Source organism: Myotis brandtii, unplaced genomic scaffold (assembly GCF_000412655.1).
Source record: "Myotis brandtii unplaced genomic scaffold, ASM41265v1 scaffold793, whole genome shotgun sequence".
Lineage (NCBI taxonomy): Eukaryota > Metazoa > Chordata > Mammalia > Chiroptera > Vespertilionidae > Myotis > Myotis brandtii.
In genome coordinates, this window is record NW_005371193.1 from 1,650,959 (window position 1) to 1,676,058 (window position 25,100).

Genomic DNA, 25,100 nt, shown 5'->3' on the forward strand with positions numbered 1-25,100 from the left:
TATTTATTATATTTATTATATTTGTCATATATTATATTAGCATGTATATCATGTTACTATATGTTAATTATGTACATGGACAGTGGTTTTCATACTGATCTCCTAAAAAATGTTTTGGGAAGATCTTGCAGCCTTTCTTTTTTCTTTTTTTTTCAAATGGAGTATTTTATTAACATATTAATTGTCTTTTTAACATATACACACACACTGAGACACACTGATTGGTCTGCATGAACAAGGATTGTCTAAATATCCTAATGGAAAATGAAAAATTTAAAAATATATTAATTTTTTATTGTTATACACAATTACATCCACATCACTTACAAAGCTATTACTGATTCTGTCCACGGAAGCAGAATGGTATTGGAAGAGGAAACTTGTGGGTAAGTTCATCAGTGAAACATAACTGAGATCTCAACATGAGAAAGCTGACAAAACACGAATTTTTGCTGTGAAAATTTTCTTTGCAAAATATGGAGAAAAGTCTATCAATGGCCAGTAAATAAGAGAAGGCGTAATCAGTTCTCACAGTGTTGTGCAAGGGCATCAAGAAAGCTGTTCAGTCCTTCTCTGGGATCAGTGTCAGAACGTTTCCAATAGCAATGGTCTTACCCTCATCTCTTAAAGTAAAACGACCCATCTGAGGAAAATCTTTGAATGTCTCAAGGCACATAGTTCCTGCTGTCCTTAAACGGGCAATGTATACTTGATCTTGTTTCACGAAGCGGGGCCGTGTCTTACTTTTTTCTCCAGATTTTTTGTTTACCAATGAGATTAAGGCTGTTATCTCTACTTCCTTAATACAAGTATGAATGTGCAGCACCGCAATATAACTTGGACAGATGATGGACTTGTGCTCAGTAATCACTATCTGAACATCAAATGTGCGTCCAGAATGGCAAAGATTATTAGGGTCACAAAGTATAAATCCTGGAAGAATCTCTTCTTCTTCAATTCCCTTCAGTCTGATTTTAAGATTTTCACCTGGGGCTACATAATCAGTTTCAGCATCATCAGAAAGTATTCCAAGAACTTCCACATTGTGCTTGTTTGGCATCGTCACAAGCTGCTGGCCTTTAAAAATGGATCCTGATTTCAGCTTGCCCAGGACCACAGTACCCATATCCTTGTACTTATCCACAATTGGCAGTCTAATTGGTCCATCAATTGATCTGTTGACGTTTGGCAGGTTATCCAAATATGGAATAAATGGTAATTCAGTGTACCAGGGGCAGAAATCTGATTGCTCTTTAATATTTGCCCCAGTTAGCCCTGAGCAGGGCATAAAATGAATGTCTTTTTTGGGACTGAAGCCGACTTTTTTCAAAAAGGGCACCAGTTTTTCTTTACATTTTTCATATCTCTCGCTTCTCCAATTTACTGTGGGATCATCCATCTTATTAATAAGCACTACTAAATACATTACACCTGCTGTCTTTGCCAACATAGCATGTTCTCTTGTCTGTCCACCTTTTTCAAAGCCAATTTCAAACTCCCCTTTCCTGGCAGAAATGACCAGCACTGCCAAATCAGCTTGAGAAGCACCACCAATCATATTTGGGACAAAACTCTTATGGCCAGGGGCATCTAGAATTGTGAAATGTTTCTTTTCTGTTTCAAAATAGGCACGACCCACTTCTGCTGTTTTACCCTTGTCTCGTTCTTCTTGATTTGTGTCTAAGGCCCAGGACAAATACCAAGTTTCTCTGTTTTTTTCTTTAGCTTCTCTTTCATATTTCTCAAGTGTCCTTTTGTCAACCATTCCTGTCAAAAACATTATCTGTCCTCCAATGGTTGACTTGCCAGCATCTACGTGCCCAGTGAATACAACATTTACCTGTTCTTTTTTAGGAGCACCTGAGGGTAGGACCACAGATTTAGATTTTCTCATTTCCTCTTTCTCCGTCATTTCCTGGCCACTTTCTTCTGGGGGCCCTGCATCTCCCAGTGAACAACCCCCTGGCGCGGCTTCACTCATTTCTTTATTGTGCTCCCATGACTCCCCTAGAACCATCTCCACCTCTCCATTTTCTGTAACAGGTCCAGAAAGTTCCATGGTGACGGCTGAACTGGAGCCTTCACACAACACTATCTGCTCCTCTTTGGCATGTTCCACAGGCGCCCCCAGCCCCAGCCTTTTACCTTCAGGTATGCCCACGCCGGGGCAGGTTTCCTCAATGCTGGTGGTGTCCGCAGGGGGGGTCTGCGGCTAGGCGGGGCCCGCAGGAAGGACGGCAGGAACTCCGCGGCGTGGAACTCCGCGTACGTTAGGCACGAAGGGTTTGGCATTGATGTTCAGGTGACGGCTGACCGCCGAGCTGAGGTGCTCACGCTGGGCCTCGGCCACTGCTGCTGAAGAGGCTAGGTCCCCGCTAGGGGCTGAACCCACTGCCTCCATGTCCACCTGGTCCCAGCAATCGGGTGCTGAGTCGCTGCTGCTGCTGCTGCTGCTGCTGCTGCTACCCGTGTCCATCATCTGAGGACCTGATGGGTGGCAGGGAGGGAGTGGGGTCAGTAGGACAGAAAGAGCGGGCTATGCAGACAGGGGGAAGGCAGCAAGAGCGCGGGGCCAAGGGGTAGCCACACCCACCTTAGTGGCAGCGCAGAGACAGCGAAGTACCGACACTGCATTCGCAGCTGCGGTAGCAGCAGCCTCTTGCAGCCTTTCTTGCATTACTTGCAGAGGAAGTTCTCCATCCTTTTCTGCAGATAGGTAGCCAGTTTACTGAAGGTATTAATTTCAAGAAGGCCCACTCTGATTCAGGATATGAGTTTGGAAGTGAGCATCTCCAAACATTCATGTGGAGTTGGTTTTGATCTCCATATCTGTCTAGCATTTCACTCATAAATCTAGAAATTTTTGTTCACTGAATCTACCCCTACTAAAAACTGGTCCTATAACATGGGCGTGGGAGAGGAAAGTCACCCAGAGCCATTGGCAAAGGTTTCCAGGGACAGGTACAAAGACATATGTGGGATTCAGTCCATTTGATAGAGAGCGTGATAAAAGACAAAATGGAAACTATGAGCTTTTACACATTGATGGGTAAAACCAGCAGTTTTGGTGTTTGAGGTTGTTTTTTGTTTGTTTGTTTTTTTCAAGACGTCCCAAATTAGAGCAGAGTTCAGCAAACTTACTCTGTAAATGGTCAGTCTTATAGTATTTTAGACCTTTCAGGCTATATAGATAGGGTCTCTGTGGCAACTACTCAACTTTGTTATGGGAGAATGAAAACAGCCATAGATAACATGTAAATGAATGATTGTGGCTGTTTTCCAATAAACCTTTATTTACAAAAACAGGCAGCAAGCTGGATTTGGCCTGTAGCCCTAGTTTGTAGGCCCCTGGTTTTGAGCCATAGAACCCCTTGGAGGGCCTATTGCGGTTACCAATTGCTTCCCCAACCCCATTTATGATTCAGTAGATTTGGGATGGGGCTCACTTATTTCCGTTTCTAAGTTTCCAGGTGATATTAAAGCTGCTCTTCTGGGTAGCGCACGTTGAGAAACATTGGACTAGAGGGAAAGAGATTACAAATGTTCCCCTTTGTTATTTGTTTTCTGTCCTTTGGAAGGGAGATTGAATATGTTAAATCTTAATGTTGCCCTTATAAAATTTTCAGCAATCATTTTTTATCGGAACTTTGTTTCTATCTTCTCACTCCAAACTTGAAAACCTCCTTGCTCATTCTTCTTATCAGGTACATTGTGCTCAGCAACCACTGCCCCCAGCATTCACGTTTCCTAGTGGATAAGAGATAAGTAATGGGACACATTCTTCCCTCTGTGTTTTAATTATCATACAACACTTAGTAAGCACTAACGGAGGTCCAGTCGCCATTCCAGGTGCTTCACACATATTAATTCATTGAAAATGAGTGTCGGGATGGTTGGGGAAAGTGCAGAATCTTGATAGTCTAGGGATGGGAAAATGACTGTTATGTGCTGATGTGTCCCTGTATGTGTCTCCTCTCTCCTTTCCCTCTGTTTCTCACTTCCTTCTCAGACTGGCTTCCTGCCCCTGAAGGAACAGGTTAAAAACTTTTCTTTCAGCTGAGTCGTGGGACTTTCTTCAGCAACGGTTGACTTGGTGACATCAGCATGAGTAGCCCTCCATGCTGGGGTCTGTGAGGAGGGCTTCGCAGGCTGTGAGGCCCGACTGACCTGATTCTAATTGCCGACATTGAGCTGATGTTATTCTTGGCCCGGGACAGAGCGATTACTCAGTAGTTTCTGTTAAAGTGATCCTTTGTTAAACTTCTGCTCCCAGCCCCCTCTCCTTCCCTCCCACTCTCTTCTCGGCCTCATCCAGACTGAAAAAAAGGCCCCAAAACAGAAAAATTAAGGACATTTTGATGGCCAAGGCAGAACTGCTGAAATTTCTTTTAAAGACAAAGTTGGAGAGGGGGATTTTAATGTTTTACTGGTTCCCAAAGCCCTTCCATTTTAGGTAGATTTACTTTTCAACATAGTGAAATAACTCAAGGCAGGAGAAAACTGCATCCTAAATTCTTCTCATCTTTCCACTCCCATCTGTTCTTTACCTTCCCCCTTCCCACCATCCCAATTTTTTCAGATTAGCAGGGGGGCAGACAGCTCAGTGTTCACATCAAGGGGTCTTTCTGTGTGCTAGTAACATCTTGAAGGCTATATGTAATGAGCTTTTTGCTAATGGTGTGTGTGTGTATGCGTGTGTGTGTGTGTGTGTGTGTGTGTGTACACACATGCATGCACAACCTCACAGGTGTGGAAAGGATTCCCATATAAACCCAGCCAAGTCTTGTTATTCTGCTCCTAAAACTTCATTGCATGTGTCTAGAAAAATTCTGCCCCCCTGGTGGAATGAATACTGTGTCTCCAAGTCTTCAGCTGCTGTGTGTTTGTGTTGTGGGGGAGGGGAAAGAGAGAAATTCAGCAGGCACCGGCTTTTCCAGGCAGCCAGCAATAACACGCTAGCTCCTCAGCATGGCACAAAGAGAGCAAGCAAACAGGCTCGCTGCGCAGGGGGGTCTCTGCGTGTTTCTAACAGTACTTGTGAGGTGGGTGCGCTGGGGGTGCGTACGCAAGGGAGAGAACGGAGGCCTGTGTGCTTAGATTCCCGGGGCAGGTTGACTTAAATGTCATAACCTACTGCTGCTTTGTTTTTTTGGTTTTGTTTGGTTTGATTTGGGTTTTTTGTTCTGTTTTGTTTTTCCTTCTGACCTTTATCAGGAACTCATATAACACTTAGTTTCTAGATGATGATGATGGTAATGATGATGAATTTTCCTAGAACCATTTGATTTAGTAGATTTTGTCAAATCAAACTCTTTTCTTTGTCTTACTTCATACAAACACATTGAAAATATGTGAAATAATACATGTAAAACTACATCCAGTTGTTTGAAATAGGCACGCTGGACAATCTTTGGAGTCGGATAATCCTCAGTTTAAATCGTATCCCTGTCCAGCCTATGACCTGGGACAGGTTATTCAAACATCTTTAAACCTCCGTTTGCTTATCTCTAATATGAAGTTGATAATATACCTGTGAGTTATCATTAGGATTATAATCCTCGGGACATTACCATGTGTGAAGCACTGAACCAGAAGTTATACTAGTTTTTGTATTGAGTCCTCACAACTGCCCACTTTTAAATATATATATTTTTTTATTGATTTCAGAGAGGGAGGGAGAGATAGAAACATCAGTGATGAGAGAGAATCATTGATCGGCTGCCTCCTGCACACCCCATACTAGGGATTGACAGCGACTTGGGATGTGCTCTGACCGGGCATTGAATCCATGACTTCCTTGTTCATAGGTCAACACTCAACCACTGAGCCATGCCGGCCAGGCACAACTGCCCTCTTATTAGCCCCTTTTATAAATGAAAAAATAGAACATCATTTATGTAACTTTATTAGAGTCACATAAGTAACAAATGGAAGAGCTGGGATTTGAAACCAGGTGTGTCAGCCTCCAGCATCCAAGCTCTCGGCTATCATGCTATATGCCACCTCCCTGACAATCTATTAAGGCGTTTAATAAATAGTAGCCATGTGTGTTATTATATAAATTTTAAGCTTCAGTTCATACACTCAACAAGCATTTATTGATACCTATAAAACTGTATTTGAAAAGTTATTGTCAGGTACCCTAACTATGTACTGTCTCAAGAGAAAAGGTTTAGTTAAACATCGGTAAACTCAGGCCTAGACATTGTTCTGGTTAACACAAATTCTTTAAGAAATGTCTTAAGAAGGTGTTTCTGGGCTTACAACTCTTAGAAATGCCCTTACTTTACCCTCCCTGGTGCTTGTATTATTCAGTAATAGGATCAGGGACTACTGAAACTTTGGAGATTCTGAGCACTTGCGTGGATTGTTACTAATAACAGGAATTATCTTTCTAATGATCACTTTGGCCTTTTTCAATTTTTCATTAAATTTATTGGGGTGACATGGGTTAATAAAATTAGATAAGTTTCAAGTGTACAATTCTATAACACATCATCTGGATAACATATTGTTTGGCCTTTCAGTCCTGTTATTTTTACTGGTCATACTATTTTAAGTTTACTTCTATGATGGGTGTTTTTGAGAAGACTACCAGGAAATATGGCAGGTGCCTATGAATGTGAATACCACAAATGACACCTTTGCATGACTCATGTTATGCTTGCTCGTTCAGTACCATATAAATCTAATTCTTAATGCATTATTATAATGCAGACCTCAGTTCATTATGCTGATTCATTACTAACAGTAATAGAAGTCCTCTGGTTTCCATCAGGTTGTCTTCTGAGCTGCTCCTAGAGAAGTGTCCCCCTGGAAGCTTAGCGGGAGGAAGGTGCGGGCAGGGAAATGGACGTATAGCGGGAGTCTCCTGAGTGCAGGATGTAGTGTCTTCATGCCACTGGTGAGGAAGCTGATGCGCAGAGTTGGAGTAACTGATGCAAGGTTGCACAGCTAGCTGATCGCAGAGAGAATAGTCAGCCCAGGCGGGAGGGCTTCCACAGCCCTTTTCCACTCTCCCGCCGTACCCTTGGTAGAGTGTTCGTTTGCTTCTTGTTTTATACATTAGCATTCCAATTTTATTGCTTCTGCTGCTATACACTCAAATACACAAATATAAAAGAAAGAATCAGCTTAATGAAGCAAAATGCAGAACTCTACATGGTTGTGGGTATATTAAAAGAATTGTTCATCTATCAGCTGCTTGGGATCGATCTTGTTTTTGTTTTTTTTTAAATATATTTTATTGATTTTTTACAGAGAGGAAGGGAGAGAGATAGAGAGTTAGAAACATCGGTGAGAGAGAAACATCGATCAGCTGCCTCCTGCACATCTCCTACTGGGGATGTGCCCGCAACCAAGGTACATGCCCTTGACCGGAATCAAACCTGGGACCTTTCAGTCCGCAGGCCAACGCTCTATCCACTGAGCCAAACCGGTTTCGGCCGATCTTGTTTGTTGCATATTCTTAAAATGTGGTTTTGCTACAGCTGCCTGATGAGAAGTCTGTTTCCTCCCTCACTCTCTGACCTGTGGTTTATTTCTGTTTGTCTGTGGGCATATGAGGGACACACTGCAGTACCTTTGTAAGGTGAGGGAAGACCTCATCTTTAAACAAAAAGAAGCCCATCCATCTGAGATGGATGCAGGCACGGGAAAAGCTTAATAAACATGACAGCAAGATAATAGGTCAACCATGCGAGATTCTGAGTCAAATAAATTATGCATTTGAAGACAGAGACAAGTTTGATCTTTAAAAACGCTGAATTTAAAGTTGTAAGGAAACCTAGAGATTGCCTTGTCTAATTAGTTCATTTTACTAATCAGGAGATGTAAGACACAATCCTTTTATTAGGGGAACAAGGGTCCTGATGTATAAATAATTCCCTAAAACTACTAGCAGATAAAGGGTTTATCTAAAGAGATCATTGAAAATGAGGCTATAAATTCTCTTTTTTTCACTAATTGAGCTCTCAATCTGGGACAATCAGTGATCTTTTGAGGTTACTTTTATATACATACATACATACATTCTTTAACTTTTTAAATAAGTAACGTGGCCTGGCCAGTGCAGTTCAGTGGTTGAGTGTCACCATTTGATCTCAGCAGCACATGCCTGGGCTGCAGGCTCAATCCCCAGTAGGGGGCGTGCAGGAGGCAGCAGATCAATGATTCTATCGCATCATTGATGTTCTATCTCTTTCTCTGAAATAAGTAAAAACTTATTTTAAAAAATAAAATAAGTAATGATTTGCTTACAAACTTTTTTAACCTTCTTGAAGTAAAGAAAGTGAAATTCTGTATTCTACATGTATCTGATGAAAATTGGACATATCGCTAGGTTTGCTTTAGATTTGCTTTGGAAGGAAGGTTTTATTTCAGTGGATGTAATGCAAAAGGAAGTCAGCAGAGCAGAAATAAGGAAGGCCGTGTAGTGTAGTGGGGCTCTGAAATCAGACTCCTCCATGGTGTGGATCCCAGCTTACTGCTTAGGAACTGTGATCGTGAGCAAATTGTGGAACCTTTTGTGCCTTGGTTCCTTACTTCGTGTGTGGAGATATGATGGGACCCACCTCAAATGCCGGGGAGGATGAAATGATGATAACATGTAAAGCGCTGAGAGCGGTGCTGACCCCATCGTAAAAGCTCAGTAAAGTTTCATTGATCTTATTGTTATGTATTACTTTTTGTTTCATTGTAACAAAAACACATAGCATAGATTTACCCTCTTAATTTTTTAAAATACATTTTTATTGATTTCAGAGAGGAAGGAAGAGGGGAGAGAGAGATAGAAACATCAATGATGAGAGATAATTGATTGGCTGCCTCATGCACGCCCCCTACTGGGGATCAAGTCTCAGGCATGTGCCCTTGACAGGAATCAAACCCAGGACCCTTCAGTCCACAGTCCCGTGCTCTATTCACTGAGCCAAACCAGCCAGGGCTACCCTCTCAATTTTTAAGTGTACAGTATTGTTAGTTATATGCACATTATTGTACAACAGGTCACTATAATGTATTCATCTTGGATGACCAAAACTCTATACTCATGGAACAACTTCTCATATCCCTCTCCCCTCAACCTCTGGCGACCACCATTTTACTTTGTGTTTCAATGAGCCTGATTACTTTAGGTTCCTCATATAAGAGGAATCATGTAGGTATTTGTCTTCTTGTGATTGGTTTATTTCATTTAGCACAATGTCCTGAAGGTTTATCCATCTTGTTGCATATGACAGGATTTCTTTTTAAAAAAATATATTTTATTGATTTTTTACAGAGAGGAAGGGAGAGGGATAGAGAGTTAGAAACATCGGTGAGAGAGAAACATCGATCAGCTGCCTCCTGCACACTCCCTACTGGGGATGTGCCCGCAGCCAAGGTACATGCCCTTGACCGGATTCGAACCTGGGACCCTTGAGTCCACAGGCCAATACTCTATCCACAGAGCCAAACCAGTTAGGGCTTCTTTTTTTTTTAAGGCTGAATACTATTCTGTTGTAGGTATAGACAGTTGTTTAAAGCTTCAGTGAATGTGTGCAAATATCTCTTCTATTATGTGTTCCTTGTAACCTTAAATGCACATGGCATTATCATTCAACGTGGGGGTTTTAGTTAAGCCCCCTGTGCCAGAAGTAAAAATTAGTTAATATTAAAGAAGATGTTTTAGAAGTTCAAGGCTCATAGAGTATTAATTAGACACCTTTTTACTGCTGTTTACTTAATTTAGACAATCAAAAGATATATGCAGTTTAATTTATTCACAACTGCTAGAGAGAGATGTGAGAAGAGGAACTTCTTCCCGTACAACGAAAAGGTTATGGGTTCGATTCCCTGTCAGAGCACATACCTAGGTTGCAGCTTTGGTCCCTGGTTTGGGGCACGTAAGGGAAGCAACCAACTACCTTTGGTATCTTCAGTTTGGGTAGATGAAGGAGTCTGAGGCTCATGAGTATATTTGAATATCTGTTTTTAATGATCTGCATTGCTGCGCAGATATTAGCACCTACAGTTGATTTAGGGACTGTCTGAAGCACAGTGGTTTTTTTTGGGTGGTTAACCAGTTTCTCCTAAATTGTCTGTTCAGGTGACCACCCATATGTACATCCTTGAGTAGATTTGAACTAGTAAAGAGCTTTCTTTCCTAGGTGCTAAAGGGGCTTCTTAGTTTTAGAAATGGGAGGATGTGCCAGAGGACGTTCAATGTCTGACAGCTCAGAGACCTGCCTCCAGGGCTTGTGTCTGTCTTTCTCTCTATGAACAGTAGCGTTTTCAGGGGTTCTGCCCCAGCCCTCTCAGGGACGCAGCACCGCCCAGCGCCCTGTAGCAGGACCAGGAGTTGTACTCTGTTTCTCCACTCAGCCTCCAGTCTTATCCCAGCTGACAAACATTGTGAATGGAAGACAGCCAAGAACTCCATACAGTGGGAGACAAAAGCCTTTTGGAAGCTTGCTTTTGCCAAAAGAGAAACAGCTATCCTCGCCCTTGCCCTCACCCTCACCTCGGCCCTGAGCTTTTAACAGCGTCATGTGGATGCACAAAGGACCTAATGTGTTCTTTGAACAGCTCTGGGCCTGGTTGTAGTAAGGTGAGTGATTAGTGTCTTACATGCTCACAAAGATACACCCTCCCAGGACTAATTCCTGGCTTTGTATTCTGTGTAATGGGAACTTTATCCCAAATTAGGATGAAATCTCATGTGGAGAGAACAAGGCCTAGAAATGTTGGCTATTCTGAAATCGGAGTAAAAGGGGCACAAAGAGACATTAAGCCATTCAAGTAGAGATTACCGTTTGCCTGCCCTATCCCCCTTCATTTTCAAAAAGTTAGAGTTATTTTACTACAAAGAACCATCCAGCTCAGATTCATCACCAAGAAGCCTAAGTAAAGACTAAAGGAGTGTTTTCTGGAAGGAATTTGGAAAAAAAAAAAAAAACCTCCCAGAATTTAATCTCTAAATAGTATTATCTTTCTAGTAAGAGAGCCCAGATCTTGCTTCCCCGTGACCTTCCAAGTTGCAGCCTGCGTTCTGTCTATCAGAAGTTCCTCCTTCCCACCCACGAGTCCCCCTCTGTTGTGGGAGAAGGAGGGCCTTTCCAGTCTTTAGCCTGGGGCCAAGCCAACCCTCAAACCGCGGTTTTCTCTGCGTGTCCTCGCTGAAGCATGATGGCTGTTTCCCACACCCAATAAAGAAGCAGAAGTCTTGTATATGTTGACCAGGCCTTGAGTGGAGGCCAGTGCGTACACAGCCCTCACATTCCCAGGACATTGACTGATGACAGTGCGGCCCCATCCCCGGGTTGTCAACCCACAAGCACAGAGTGCTAACGTTGTATACCCGAACCTCACATTTCTTAGAAATTATACAGAGGGAACTTTATACACTTTTTCTGTCCATTTATGAGTGACTCTCAGGGCAAAACAGTTCACATGATCTGTCCTTGGTAGAGTTCTAGGACTGGGGCTAATGTAGGCTGTGGGGGCCTGGGGAGACCGCTGCTGCTAGTCTAAATACATCCATTTATATGTTTGCTTTTCACATTGCCTGGGTATTTTCCTGGGCTTCTGATCCGATTTGGTTGATTGAATCTCATCCCACTTAGCCTTGGTTTTGGTAAAACACCTGGGGACCTGTCTGCATTACAGACTTTTTGGAATTTGGTGTGTTACAGAGTTGTAATCGTTTCATTCCATGCAGTATATCAGAGTATGCTCGCCAAACAAGTCAGAGCCTAGAAGCTTTTGATTTGAAAAGAGTGTCTGCTTCTCTGAGCTGCAGTACATACATGTTGTATTGAGGCTTAAACAAGCTTGACTCTTTAGTAGATTCGGAATTATTTCTCAACTCAGGATTCCATTTGGCTGCAGTGTAACGGAGCCCTCCCCCCTCCCCTCCCCTCCCCTAATGGCTTAACCCCTAGAGTGCCTGGGAGCGCGATCGCGCTCCTCCTGTCTTTCACCAGAAGTTCCAGGAACGCTATCAAAGCTTCGAAATGGCGTCCAGTTCTAAGTCTGCTTTTATTAGTGATGATGATATTGCTAAATATGTCAATGTAGTAAAGGTTTCCTGAAGTTTTTGAATATGTAACGTCATTTACTTGCGATTCATAGTTTTTTTTCCTAAACTGCTGTAAAATCAGCAAAAATGCCTTGGCAATTTTAGCATAGTTCCTAGGATATTGGTTGGCACTCAAAGGGTTAAACAAGTAAGAGATACATTTTATCCCCATATAATCCGAAATCTAGAGATAGGCTCGCCCAAAGTCCATGGTGCTTGCTATCAGGAGCCCATGTTCCTTCTGTCTTTATCTTTCTCTGCAATCCTTAGCAGGTAACTTTTCCCTGAAGCCTGCCCACCTCTGGCTAGATATCACATCGGCTAGATATCACATCTGGGTAAGAATAGTAAAGGGCAAAATGTGTGTACCAACCCAGTCTACCTCCCTTAAAGGCCTTTCTCCAAAACTGCACCTGGAAACTGTTTACATTTCAGAACTGTTTTTTCTAGGTACAGGAGGAATTGGGGAACATAATTTTTTAGCTGAACACACATTACCCAAATAAAATCAGGGCAGTGGTATTAGAGAGAAAGGAAGAAGTGATACCCAGGCAAGAGGCAGTAAGTTCACCTAACTTATTTTATGTTGTTGTTTCTGTAAAGACAGACCTTATTACTACAGGACATCAATGTCGGAGGTCCTGCCACAAAGTTTGCATCTAGGAAGGTGAATTTACTTTTGTTTGGGATCTGCAGAAGGGCTTACTTACATGTTGGTCTGGGTGTGACTTGAATACAAATAACACACTAGGCCAGCGGTTCTCAACCTGTGGGTCGCGACCCCTTTGGCGGTCGAACGACCCTTTCACAGGGGTCGCCTAAGACCATCCTGCATATCAGATATTTACATTACGATTCATAACAGTAGCAACATTACAGTTATGAAGTAGCAACGAAAATAATTTTATGGTTGGGTCACAACATGAGGAACTGTATTTGAAGGGCCAGAAGGTTGAGAACCACTGCACTAGGCACTATTCAGAGTCCAGAGAATATCATATTATAAGATTACATTTCTATGTAAACACATACTTTACTATTCTCTTATATAGGAATTTATGGTTGCTAAAAGAAATGAATACCTGTTATAATGTAAGGGTTGTATTGGTTTTGTGTGTGTTTTTTTTTTCATTTACAGAGTAAATGTTTCTTAAACACCTTCTATGCACAAGTCATTCCAGGCACCATGGGTGAAACAAAAATTAATCAGATATAAATCCAGCCATTTCCAATGTGTATTGTCCAGACGGAGAAAAAAAATACATACATAAGTGGCTGCAACACAAGGTAGAATGTGCTAAATGCGATAAGACATACAAATAAATTTTTATAAGCATTCAGAAAAGGCGAAGAGTGTTTCTGCCAAAGAGAACTGAGCAAATGCGATCTAGGGAACCTAAACATATGTTTTCGTTTTCACTAGTTTGTCTCACAGCGAGTGAGCATCACCGTAAGACTAGAAAAACACACAACCAGCTACCAGTCACAGGTCATCGCAGCTGGAGGCAGACGTGCATGTCATCTGCCCTTCGTGGGTGTTTGAGGTTTGAGAAGGAACGGAACATTGGTTGAGTGTCTGCTGTGTGTATCTGGTCCTTCAGTTTTACTTCAAGAAATCATTATTGAATGCCTGGCTAGATTTCCTTGTGTGATCTTTATTTAATCCCCAGCAATCCAACGAAGTAATTACAATTGCTTATCAGGAAGGTGAAGCTCGGGAGAGGTTGAGTAACTTGAAAAGGTCACCAGTTGATAAGTGGCAGAGCCTCCATCTGAGCCTTGGCAGCACATGAGTGCAGAGCCATGCTCTTTCCCCCTCGCCTGGGTCCCTGCCTCTCGCAGTGACCTAATCTGGTTTTGTAGCCATAAATGTGGAACGGCCCGTTCCTCCTTCAGCCTCGTGTAATGGCCAGTCCTCGACCAGCCGGGTGAAACTTGGGCTTTATTCGGATACTTCTACTTGTACTCAGAGTTAATTTGTTACCTGCTTAAATGTTACTAGAACTCGACTTCCTTTTGACCTTTTTTATCATTTCTTTTTTAATAATAACTACATATAGATGGTACAAAATTCAAAAAAGATAAATATGATATATAGTAAAAAATTAGTTTCCCTCCCACATTGACCCCTAGTTAACCAGTTCTCCATGGAAGTTGCCAGTTTTTTGGTAAATCGTTCAGGATTGTGCAGATATTAACATTGTGTGTTTGTGTATACATTGTTATATATGTACCCTTTTTTACACAGAGATGTTTACTATACTCATTGTTTTGATCTTGTTCTTTTCATTTATTCTTTGTGTTTAGAAGGCCCAGCAAGATTTTTTTTGTTTGAATATTTTGTTCTATTTTTTAAATAAATTTTTATTGTTGAAAGTATTACATATGTCCCCTTTTTTTCCCCCTCACTGACCTCTTCTAGCCTGCCCCCGCCCCAGGCCTTCACCTATTGTCTGCGTCCGTGGGTTATGCATATCCAGCAGGATTTTTTTTTTTTGCATATCCAACAGTATATTAAAAACAAACACCTCGCCCTAACTGGTTTGGCTCAGTGGATAGAGCATAAACACCTCGATGAACTGGAAAATATGGTTGTCACCACAGTGAATAAATGTTCTTCAGCCCTCATACTGAATCAAGCCCCTGGCAAGCACTCTTCACATCTAAGCTCACTTATTGGGATGTAGTAGTGAAAATAGAAGCCTCTGGTGGCCCCTTCCTGCCTCCCTCCTCTCTTTCAATTGAGCCTCTCCCTCAGAATTTCAGGCCCTCAGACATGGAAACCTGGTGGAGGGGAACCGGTTTGTGGTGGAGCCAGTGCCAGGGGCCTGGCCTCTTGTTGCACCTCTGGTTCCTTGTCCTCCGAAGCAGTGGCAGGGCTCCTGGGCCCTCTGGGCCCTCGGGGACCTGCCGCTCCCACAGAGCTCCCTCTGGCTTTCCATGGACTCAGAACCCTCTTTGTTCCCCTTGTTTGGGTCAGAGGCGGAGGTGAGTGAACAGCGCTTCGTTTCCCCTTGGGTTTGCAGAGATGGAACATCTCAGATTGGTCTTTGAAATACAGCAGTCCTCTACCTCTGCAGTTGTTTTGTTCTTCGTCAGGCCATGCAAGAACCCTTGGTCCCCCGCATGTCTGGCTAGCCCAGGACCTTTGGACACATTTCCCTAAAGTGGTTCATTCCCAGGCATGAGTATAGAAGGGCTGGATAACATTTTACTAAAGCTACTCAGTTCATCTTTTTTATCTTAAAAAATAAAATTTATAAAGGACAAAAATAATGCTAGTGACGTCTATCTAGAAGGCAACTGTTTCCTAAGAACATCTAATCTCATTCCTTTGGACCTTGCCACGGGAAATGACATTTTCCTTATGTCGCTTCATATGTGGTATCTACGGATGGAATCAGTTGCCAAACATCGTTTAATACAAAGTCCTATGTGTTTTGTCCATTATAGTATTTCTCTGTTAATATTATTTCACATTTAAAGCTTTTATAATGCATGCATATTGAAAGCGGTGTTAATAGTATTGAAGAACCAGTAACAAAATTTGTGATACAAAACAATCTATTTCTAATGAGGTCAGTACGTTGTAAGAATTTTTAAAAGGTCTACTTGAGGAAGCATACATTTACATTCTAACTACAGATATGTGTTGGTATGTGTAATGTTTAGATCATGATTTTTAGGTCTTCGTTTATTTGTAGGCTTACCCTCTGAGCAAAAATACCCTTGTGTTGATCTTGTATTTGTGTGGTAATTTTACTTTGAAAGTGCTTTCAGATGTCCATCTTGTGGCAATCTTTAGGCCAACAAGGTGTTACTAGGCCAGAATTCTACAAATAGCCCCCAAGGCCATGCACGGTCTGGCTCTTGGTTTCTGTCCCAGCCTCCTCTCTCCACTCTGTTTGCTCACTATGCCTTCGCCATATTGACTTCTTCCCTTTCCTCAGATGTGCAAGCCTTCTGGAGGGGTGCAGTGTTCCGGGAGTGGGCTCAGATTGAGTCAAGCTTCCAGTTCCTTTTGTTCTTCTACTACTTGGCACCCAGTAGGAGACATTTGTTAAATATTTGATGAATTTAACAATGAAGGAGACTAAGACTGAGAGTCCACATGCTTTTCTGATTCACTCATATGGACCAATGCGTAGCACCCGGATACCCGGATTCCTTGCTGCGAGTACTTCCAACAGAGCACCTCGACTCCGCTTCAGGACATTTCCCTTCTCTGAATCTAGACCTGCACTGGCCTTATTAGAAAGTTTTTCCTCAAAATTTACTTTATTTTAACAATTTCCCTTTTCCTTTTGTCCCACTAAAGCAGCGGTTCTCAACCTGTGGGACGCGACCCCTTTGGGGGTCGAACGACCCTTTCACAGGGGTCGCCTAAGACCATCGGAAAACACATATATAATTACATATTGTTTTGTGATCAGTCACTATGCTTTAATTATGTTCAATTTGTAACAATGAAATTGGGGGTCACCACAACATGAGGAACTGTATTAGAGGGTCACGGCATTAGGAAGGTTGAGAATCACTGCACTAAAGGATTACAAACCACTTGTCCAATTACTTTAGCACATGAATTGTAAAGGGCATCACCACTGATCTTTTTTTTTTTTTCCTTTTTCTGATAGGCGATCTTTGGCAGCCAGACACTACCTAACTCCAGTTTATGGACAATGAGTAATGGTGCAGCTTGCAGAATTTCCAGTGCCACAGCGGGTGGCCAGAAGCCAGCCACTCTGCCACAGAAAGTGGTGCCACCTCCCAGCTCTTCCTCCTCCCTGGTCCCCAAACCCCCATCCAATCACAAACAAGTCCTCAGAAAGGCAACATCTCAGAGGGCTTCCAAGTAAGTTTGCAATAATCTTCTGGTTATATCAGCTCTGTGCTAATAGTCCTCTTTACTACGGACTCTTCAAGGCAGTTTGTACTGACTTGCTGAAAACAAGAACACCTGGTGGGTGATAGAGGCTAACTCTGGTTCTCAGCTGTGGCTACAAATTGGAATCGCCTGGGGAGCTATTGAAACGTGCCTACATTTGGGCTCTTGCTTACCCTGTGGGAGGGGCAGGCACTGCTCTTTTAGGTTCCCAGGGGTTGTGATGAGAGCTGCCACCACCACTGGGGTTCAGGGTCATTGCTAACCAGCTCTTCCAGCTCCTGGCAGGAGCTACAGTCAGACAGTGCACCAGGTAACAATGCTGAACTGGGGGCTTGGAGAAAGGAAATGCGAAATTCCTCCTGGAGGCATTCTACTCTTGGTCATTCTACCGAGTCAGAGCTGCAGGATTTCATATAAAATTCAATACCCTGCCCCTTACCTTGTTTGTTCAGTTTTAGGCACTTGAATAGGAAGACATAGGAGTGGGCTTTTATTATGAAGATCATCACTGACATTTGTCAGCAGGCTCTGTTGTGGCAACGTTTTTGATACTGTGGGCTACAAAATAATATTAATACTACCCTGGCCATGACTCACTTGGTTGGAGAATCGTCTCATACACTAAGAGATAGCAGGTTTGATTCCTGGTCAGGACACATACCCAGGTTGAGGGTTCAATCCTCAGTCAGGGTGCGTGCAGAGGCAACCAGTCAATGTTTCTCACATCGATGTTTCTCTCTCTCTCCCCCTCCCTCCCTCCCTTCCTCTCCCTCCCTCTCTCCAATCAGTAAAATATACACACATATATACTTTTCCTCCTGCCTTCTAAGTTCTTCTGGATATGCTAATAATCAAATTAATGGAGACAGATTAACATGAGAAAATCAGAGTTTTAATGCATGCACATGGGGAATACACATAAGCATGAAAATTCCAAAGACAGTGAGGAACATTGAGTGTATAAGACATTTTTTTGCCATAACCGGTTTGGCTCAGCGGATAGAGCGTCAGCCTGTGGACTGAAGGGTCCCAGGTTCCATTCCGGTCAAGGGCATGTACCTTGGTTGTGGGCACATCTCCAGTAGGGAGTGTGCAGGAGGCAGCTGATCGATGTTTCTCTCTCATCGATGTTTCTAACTCTCTATCTCTCTCCCTCTCTGTAGAAAATCAATAAAATGTATTTTAAAAAAAAGAAGACATTTTTGACAAAGGAGAATGGGGGATGGGGTCTTAGGTTTCAGAAGTGAGAATAGGTGCTATATAGATAGTTGAGGGAAAGGGGAACATGGCAGGAAAATTCTTGCCAGGCAACTCAAAAACTGGGCACAGCTGGTAACCACCGAACACGCTTGGAGTCTTCCTGCGGGTAAAGACCCGTAAGGGCACTAAGCCCAGGCTTCCTTCCGAAGCAGGTTTCTCTGTCTGAATCTCTTGGGCAGGAAAGTGGAGAGGGTCAGAGGCTCCCTCTGAGTCTTGTTTCTTAAGAGCTTAGAATCACTAACCCAAAAAACCAGCTTCGGGGTGGCAAAACGTTGGTTCCCTTCAATGCCGCTTGTAGTCCACCTATTTTACCTCAAAAACACATTTCCACTCCTGAGTCAAATGTTTGTAGGTCACCTCCTTCATTCTCCCTCCTGCTAGTGAACCAGAAATAAACTGGTAAAGGGTGTTGGTTCTAACAGCCCTTCTCCATTTAAAATCTGGGCATCCCAACTCTGTACTTTACTGACTTGAGACCTCCAGCAAGTTATAAGTTACTTAATCTCTGGCCTCAGTTTCCTCATTTGTCAAGTGGGGGTGAAAAAAATATCTGCTTCAGTTGATAAATATTAGTAGAGTTAATACTTGTGAAGTACATGGACCTGGCACAAGCTTTCTAAATCACACTCTTTGCACAGGTTTGAGAATCCCACAGTTAGGCAGGAAAGTGAGTGGGTCGCAAATGAACGTTACATTTGCCAGTGCGCTTTCTGTCTGTGGATTCTCTGGTTGTTGCCAGTATCCTGAGATGGCCCGATGGCCCATGTGGCTAGCTGGTCTGCTGGTGGAGGGGTAGGCTTGGGCAGCAGGCAGCGGGCTGGCCATCTGAAGGCGCCGCTCACTGCCCTGAACCCACTGCTGGCAGGAGAGCTCTCCAGCCTTCAGAGGTGGAATTGCAACTCTATGGACAAACTTTGCTTTGCTGCATTTTTGTGGTTTCTTCTCTCTGACAGGCAGGAGTGTGGGAAAACCGGAAACAGCTCAGCACCAAAAATGCACAGAAGGGGGGAAAAAAGCAGATTTCTTCAGAATTCAAGAAATATAATCCAAGAATCAAAAGGCATGCTGTGAGGCGTTGTTCCAGGAAATAGTTTCCAATTTGCCTTTAAAACTCCAGCACAAGTCTCTGCAGCTAAATAAATTAGCACTAAACGGGACCTGAACATTCTCTCACTACTAGTGAAATGTGCAGTGTTGTGAGAGCCCCACAGATTTCTTTAAAAAAAAAAAAAAAAATATGTATTGATGAGAGAGAGAGAGAAACATCGATTTGTTGTCCCACTCATTTATGCATTCATTGGTTGACTCTTGTATGTGCCCTGACCAGGGATTGAACCCACAACCTTGGCATATCAAGATGATTCTCTAACCAACTGTGCTATCTGGTCAGGGCTTGAGCCCCACAGTTTTTGATGCTCTTCTGAAAGAAAAGCATTGTTTTTATTTGCACTGACTCAACGAAAGCGCCCTCTGTGAAGTATCCAAATAAAGTGTTTTTTAAAGAACCTTTTTATTTTAGGACTAGAGGCCCAGTGCACGAAATTCATGCACGGGTAGGGTCCCTAGTGGCTGCCAGCTGCCGGCCGGAGCCTTCCTTCCCCCTGGTTGCCTGCCATCACCGCCGGCCGGGGCCTCCAGCCGGCCCCACCCCCTGGTCGAACTCCTGGTCGAGGGGACAATTTGCATATTAGGCTTTTATTATATAGGATAATTTTAGATTTACAGAAAAGTTGTAAAGACAGAACTCATAAAGATTAGTACTCCCAGTTTTCCCTACCTTTAATATCTTATATTGCCATGGTACATTTGAAGAATGTTCCATACTAAGAAACTGTCATTGGTACATTATTGTGAACTAATCCATACTTTATTTGGGTTGATGAAATTATTTTTAACCTACAGAGCTCTTCCAAGGCTTCTGAAATCAGGATTCTCGGTATTAGTTGATATAGTCCTATTATTCTAAAGTAATTCATGTTTCTTGCAGCATAGCAAGTTACTTAACATCTCTGTGACTCAATTTCCTATTTTAAAATAGGGATAATAATAGTACTGCCTCATAGGGTCATTGACAGAAATAAATGAATTAATGAATGCCAAGCACAAATACAGTGCCTGGTGTGTAATATATGTAGAATAAGTGTTAGGCATTATGGTTAATACTAAGATGGCATTTCAGGAAATTTTTGCATAATTGACTTTCTTCATACAAACTGTGTTATTTCATGTGCTTAGAGCTTTTTGCAACCTTTACTCTGGCTCAGTTCAGGTTCATCAGGAACCCTCCATTGTGACTGGTGATACTGAGTCACACTCAGGAATGCCATAGTTGCCCCAAGAGACACAACTAATGAGAAGTTGTAATGAGCTGCAGACCATGCCAAGTCCTGTTTGGGGGTTGAACTTCAACATTCTCTAGCACAGAAGTTGGCATTAGACAAATATAGAAGCAATTTCCAAGAGCATCAAAGTTTCCACATCCGAGAGGGTTGATTTTAGAGAACAATGGGACATAAAAGATGGAATGTCGTTGGATTTGGGTGCAAAGGGAGTTGAGAGTCCGAACAGTAGAGTCCTGTTTCTTTATGATAATATTCAGGTCACTTTCCCTCTAAAGGTTTCAGTTTCCCCTCTGTAAAACAAAACCACTGTCCCCACTGAATAATTACCCAAAATAGCTTGTTTTTTGTCTATTCCGTTGAAAGCCTTTTTATGAGCACATTTGCTTTTTAATCCTGGTGCTTTACAGCCATTTTCATCATCCCTTTTTGGCCCAACAGTTCTTTGTTAGCGTTCCCAAAGCCATAGTCTTATATTTCCTTTAGCTAAATCTTACTCGTCAGTTCTGTGAAGAGAATGATTTCGATTTTTTAACCTTTTCTGTAGTGCCAATAGCCTTCCTTGATTTTCCTCTCTAGGTTTGCAACACTTCATAATTTAGCACCCACTCCAGATCCTCCTTTCAGAACTGTCTGTGGTATTTCTTCCAGGCAGTCAGCTGAACCAGGAAGTGTGACAGCCTGTGAACAAGTACATGCACACGGACTGTCTCTTGCTTGTAAGGGCCCTTCTTCGGAGCCAGTTACACTCTCCAGGAAATGGGGAGAAAGAAACCTGAGGAGGTTCAAGTTTGCCAGGGACCTGGGCAAAACTTGCAGACTAGAGATGAACTGGGAAGGGCGGGGTCAAAGCTGCGGTACCAGACTTAACTAAACTGCTTTCCTTCCATCAGCTGGGACTCACTTTCCTTACCCAGGTTTTAGGATATTCTTCCTCAGTGGAAATCGAAGGTAACTGCTGCTCCGTGTCAGCACCCAGGACAGGGGTGTTTGTTAAAAGCTGCTAGGCATTAGGCGGGAGAAAAGCGGTCAGGAGCTCAGCAGGTTGCTAAAACCAAGTACCAGTTCATCTGACCTGAATGGTGACATCAGGAAAATGTAAAAATAAAGAGCAGGTGTTTTTTCTTTTTTTAACATATTTTATTGATTTTTTACAGAGAGGAAGAGAGAGGGATAGAGAGTTAGAAACATCGATGAGAGAGAAACATCGATCAGCTGCCTCCTGCACACCTCCTACTGGGGATGTGCCCGCAACCCAGGTACATGCCCTTGACCGGAATCGAACCTGGGACCTTTCAGTCCGCAGGCTGATGCTCCATCCACTGAGCCAAACTGGCTAGGGCTTTTTTAAAGCAATTTCTTTTAACTTAGGATTGGTTTAAAATGAGGCAAAGTGATCAGGAGTTGAAACGGTCCAGGAGTAGGTACTTGATGTGAGCATAGATGTCATATTGTAGGTTAACCATCTTCTGTCAGTCTTTCAGCCTTTCATTATTTGTAATTTCAAGAAATATGATTGAATCTGTGGCATATCCATCCTTAAATATAGGATTGTCTAAATTATACATTTCCAAAAAATATAACTAAAAAGGGTTCCTGGAGCCAATTCCAACGTGGACAGAGGAAAGGGGAGGGTTTCCCCTCACATCAACAAGCAGTTCTCAGATACCAACAGGGTGTCCAGGAATCCAACTCAATTCTAACTCTCCCTACCTGGAGATCGCAGCAGATTCCACAGGTTGAACTTTGTGCTATCTGGTCAGGGCTCAAGTTCAAAGCAGATTCCACAATTACTTTGCACAGGTTTGAGAAACCCTCACTCGAGCAGATTCCACTGAAGTCACCCTGATTCCATTAGTTTGGAATCAGTCCTATGAGACTGCACAGTGTGCGCGCGCACACACACACACACACACACACACACACTTCAGATTCCAGCCACAAACCCAGAATTTCAACCTGTGCTTCTGACCAAGCGGCTCTAGGTTAAGGCTGTGATTGGTCATTCCAACGACCCTTCCAACTAAGGATGTCAGTGCACGTCCGGGTGCTACCTGTACTTCTGACCTCCTGGCTGTAAATCTGACCTTCCCAAAACCTGCTGCTTGGGTTCCGATTAATTTGCTAAAATGACTCACAGAACTCAGAGAAACAGGTTACTTACCAGATGACCAGTTTATGATAAAAGGGTGTAATTCAGGAAAGCCAGATGGAGGATATGCATAGGACAAGGGGTCCAGAGCTGCTATTTGTCTTCCCGTATCACCAACCCAGGAGCTCTCCAAACCTTATCCTGTTGGGTTTTATGGAGGCTTTAATTACATAGGCATGATTGATTAATCATTGGCCAATTGGTGATTGATTCAACTGGAAGTTCCAACCTTCTAATCACATGGTTGATTCTCCTGAAAACCAGCCCCCATTTTTAGGTGCTTCCAAAAGCTCCCTCATTAATGTAGCAGAAGACACCTTTATCACTCTCAGCACTTAGGGAATTCCAAGGTTTTGGGAAGCTATAAGCCAGAAACAGGAGGAAGACCAAATGTATATTTATTGTCATAAATCATGCTATCACAATAATCATCGACTTTTAGTGCTGGAATATAAAGGAATAGAGGCATAGTATGAGGCTGTGAGTGTAGCAGGGGACACAGGTGGTCCGTGGCAGAGCCAGAATTGAAATCCATATCTGTGTTAACCCCAGACTCTTCCCATTAGACTACTGATTTCAAAGGCCCCACCAATCTAGTCAAATTCACTTTATACAGCAAATGGCAGGTCAATCATCCACAATACTATACTGCCTTTGAGAAAGTGCAATGTAAGCACTTAAGGACTTATACCCTCCCCTTTCACACCAGTTTTCCCACTTAAATGGCCAGTAAAATACTCAACAGGAGGAAGAATTGGTACCTCACTTATGCTGAGGTTTTTGGGTGATTCCTGTTAGATGTGGAAGGATTAGATTGAAGAACGACATGGCGGGTTTTTATCTGCTGCCTTCCTATGAGAATGCAGTCTTGGAAATCAGTGGGAGACCTGGAGTGCCCTCTCACTCTAAGGGTTGGGGCCTGGAGGTAGCAAGAGGTGGTAAGGGCCAGTCAAGGAGTCTGCCACTTGGGCTCTCTTTCCTCTGCCAGTCATCTGCATTTGGACCTTGATCGTGGTGGCATTTGGAGATCTCAAGGCTTATTTTGGACATAGACAATGACATCATTCAGAGAACTGGGTACTATAACCAAAAGTTACATTGGGATGTGTATGGTCCAGTGGGGAGAAGAAGTGCATGAGAGCCATAGAATAATGGGTCTTCCTTTGGTGGTTCATATATGTAGAACTTAACTTAAAAATCTGTGTTTTTTTTTTAAATTTGTTGTTGTTGTTAATATATATATATTTTTTTTTAGAGAGAGAGAGAGAGTGGAAGGGAGGGGAGAGACATTGCTGTGAGAGAGATACATTGATTGGTTGCCTCCTACACGTGCCCCAACCAGGGCTGGGAATTGAGCCTACAACTGAGGTATGTGCCTTTGACCAGAATCGAACCTGGGACCCTTCAGTCTGCAGGCCAGAGCTCTATCCACTGAGCCAAACCAGCTAGGGCTGAATTGTACATATCAAAACTTATATTTGAAGTGTAGTTAAATAGGTACTAAAAGGACAATTCATGATCTTAGTTATTTTTGTTGTTAAAACAGAAATATTGAAAAAAAATTAACCAAGATACAAATGGCAGATTGGCTTCAACTGATACACTGGCTCCTGTGCTTTCCCAGAGTGTCACGTTGAAGATAATTCTGAGGACTGCTCCACCTTTGCAATGCAGAGTGCTTTGATAGATTAGCAATGTCTACCACAGACAGGGCAGACACTGAACTGGTGAAGATGCACATAAACTATTAGTCATACCTGAACTAAGCTCTCATCTCTTGAACATAGAAAAGGGTCAATAAGAAAAAGCTAAGAAAAACAGATCAAAGGAAATCAAGAAGAAAAACAACATAAAGTGAAAAGTAAGCAATAAAAGTAGTTAAGTTCGAAACACTACGTATTTAGTTTGCGGCCAGGGAAGGAGAAAATAAACATAGCTCTGCCAGAAAAACAAGAGAATTAAAATAAGAGGTTTCAAAAGTAGACATAGGGGAGAAGGAAAAATTACAAGGACACTGTGCACAACTGTATGCTACTAAATTTTAAAAACTGGATGAAAGGTGTCATTTTGAAAACAACAACTACCAGTTAAATAAGAAGAAAACCAAGTAGAACAAGGCAAAAGTTTTTAAACTATTCAAATTGGTTCTTAACGAAATAGGGTAGCTCAGCCGGCATGGCTCAATGCTTGAGCATCAACCTATGAACCAGGAGGTCATGTTCAATTCCCGGTCAGGGCACATGCCGGGTTGCAGGCCCAATCCCCAGTAGTGGGCGTGCAGGAGGCAGCCAATTAATGATTCTCCCTCATCGTTGATGTTTCTATTTCTCTCCCTCTCCCTTCCTCTCTGAAATCAATAAAATATATATTGTAGTTTGCGGTACTAAAAAGAAATAGGGTACA

General features: G+C 42.7%; 2 protein-coding genes across 2 annotated transcripts in view; one reads left to right on the forward strand and one right to left on the reverse strand.

Moving 5' to 3' along the window:
• TTLL5 (tubulin tyrosine ligase-like family member 5) overlaps nucleotides 1-25,100 on the forward strand; it is a 235,864-nt gene that overhangs the window by 194,422 nt on the left and 16,342 nt on the right. Inside the window, exon 33 of the mRNA XM_014531193.1 lies at nucleotides 16,696-16,913. Coding sequence (XP_014386679.1) covers nucleotides 16,696-16,913 — 218 coding nt within the window. The remainder of the gene's footprint in view (nucleotides 1-16,695; nucleotides 16,914-25,100) is intronic.
• LOC102249803 (eukaryotic peptide chain release factor GTP-binding subunit ERF3A-like) lies at nucleotides 563-2,479 on the reverse strand. Its single transcript, XM_014531192.1, is given in 1 exon segment — nucleotides 563-2,479. A coding segment is annotated over 1 exon segment (1,917 nt).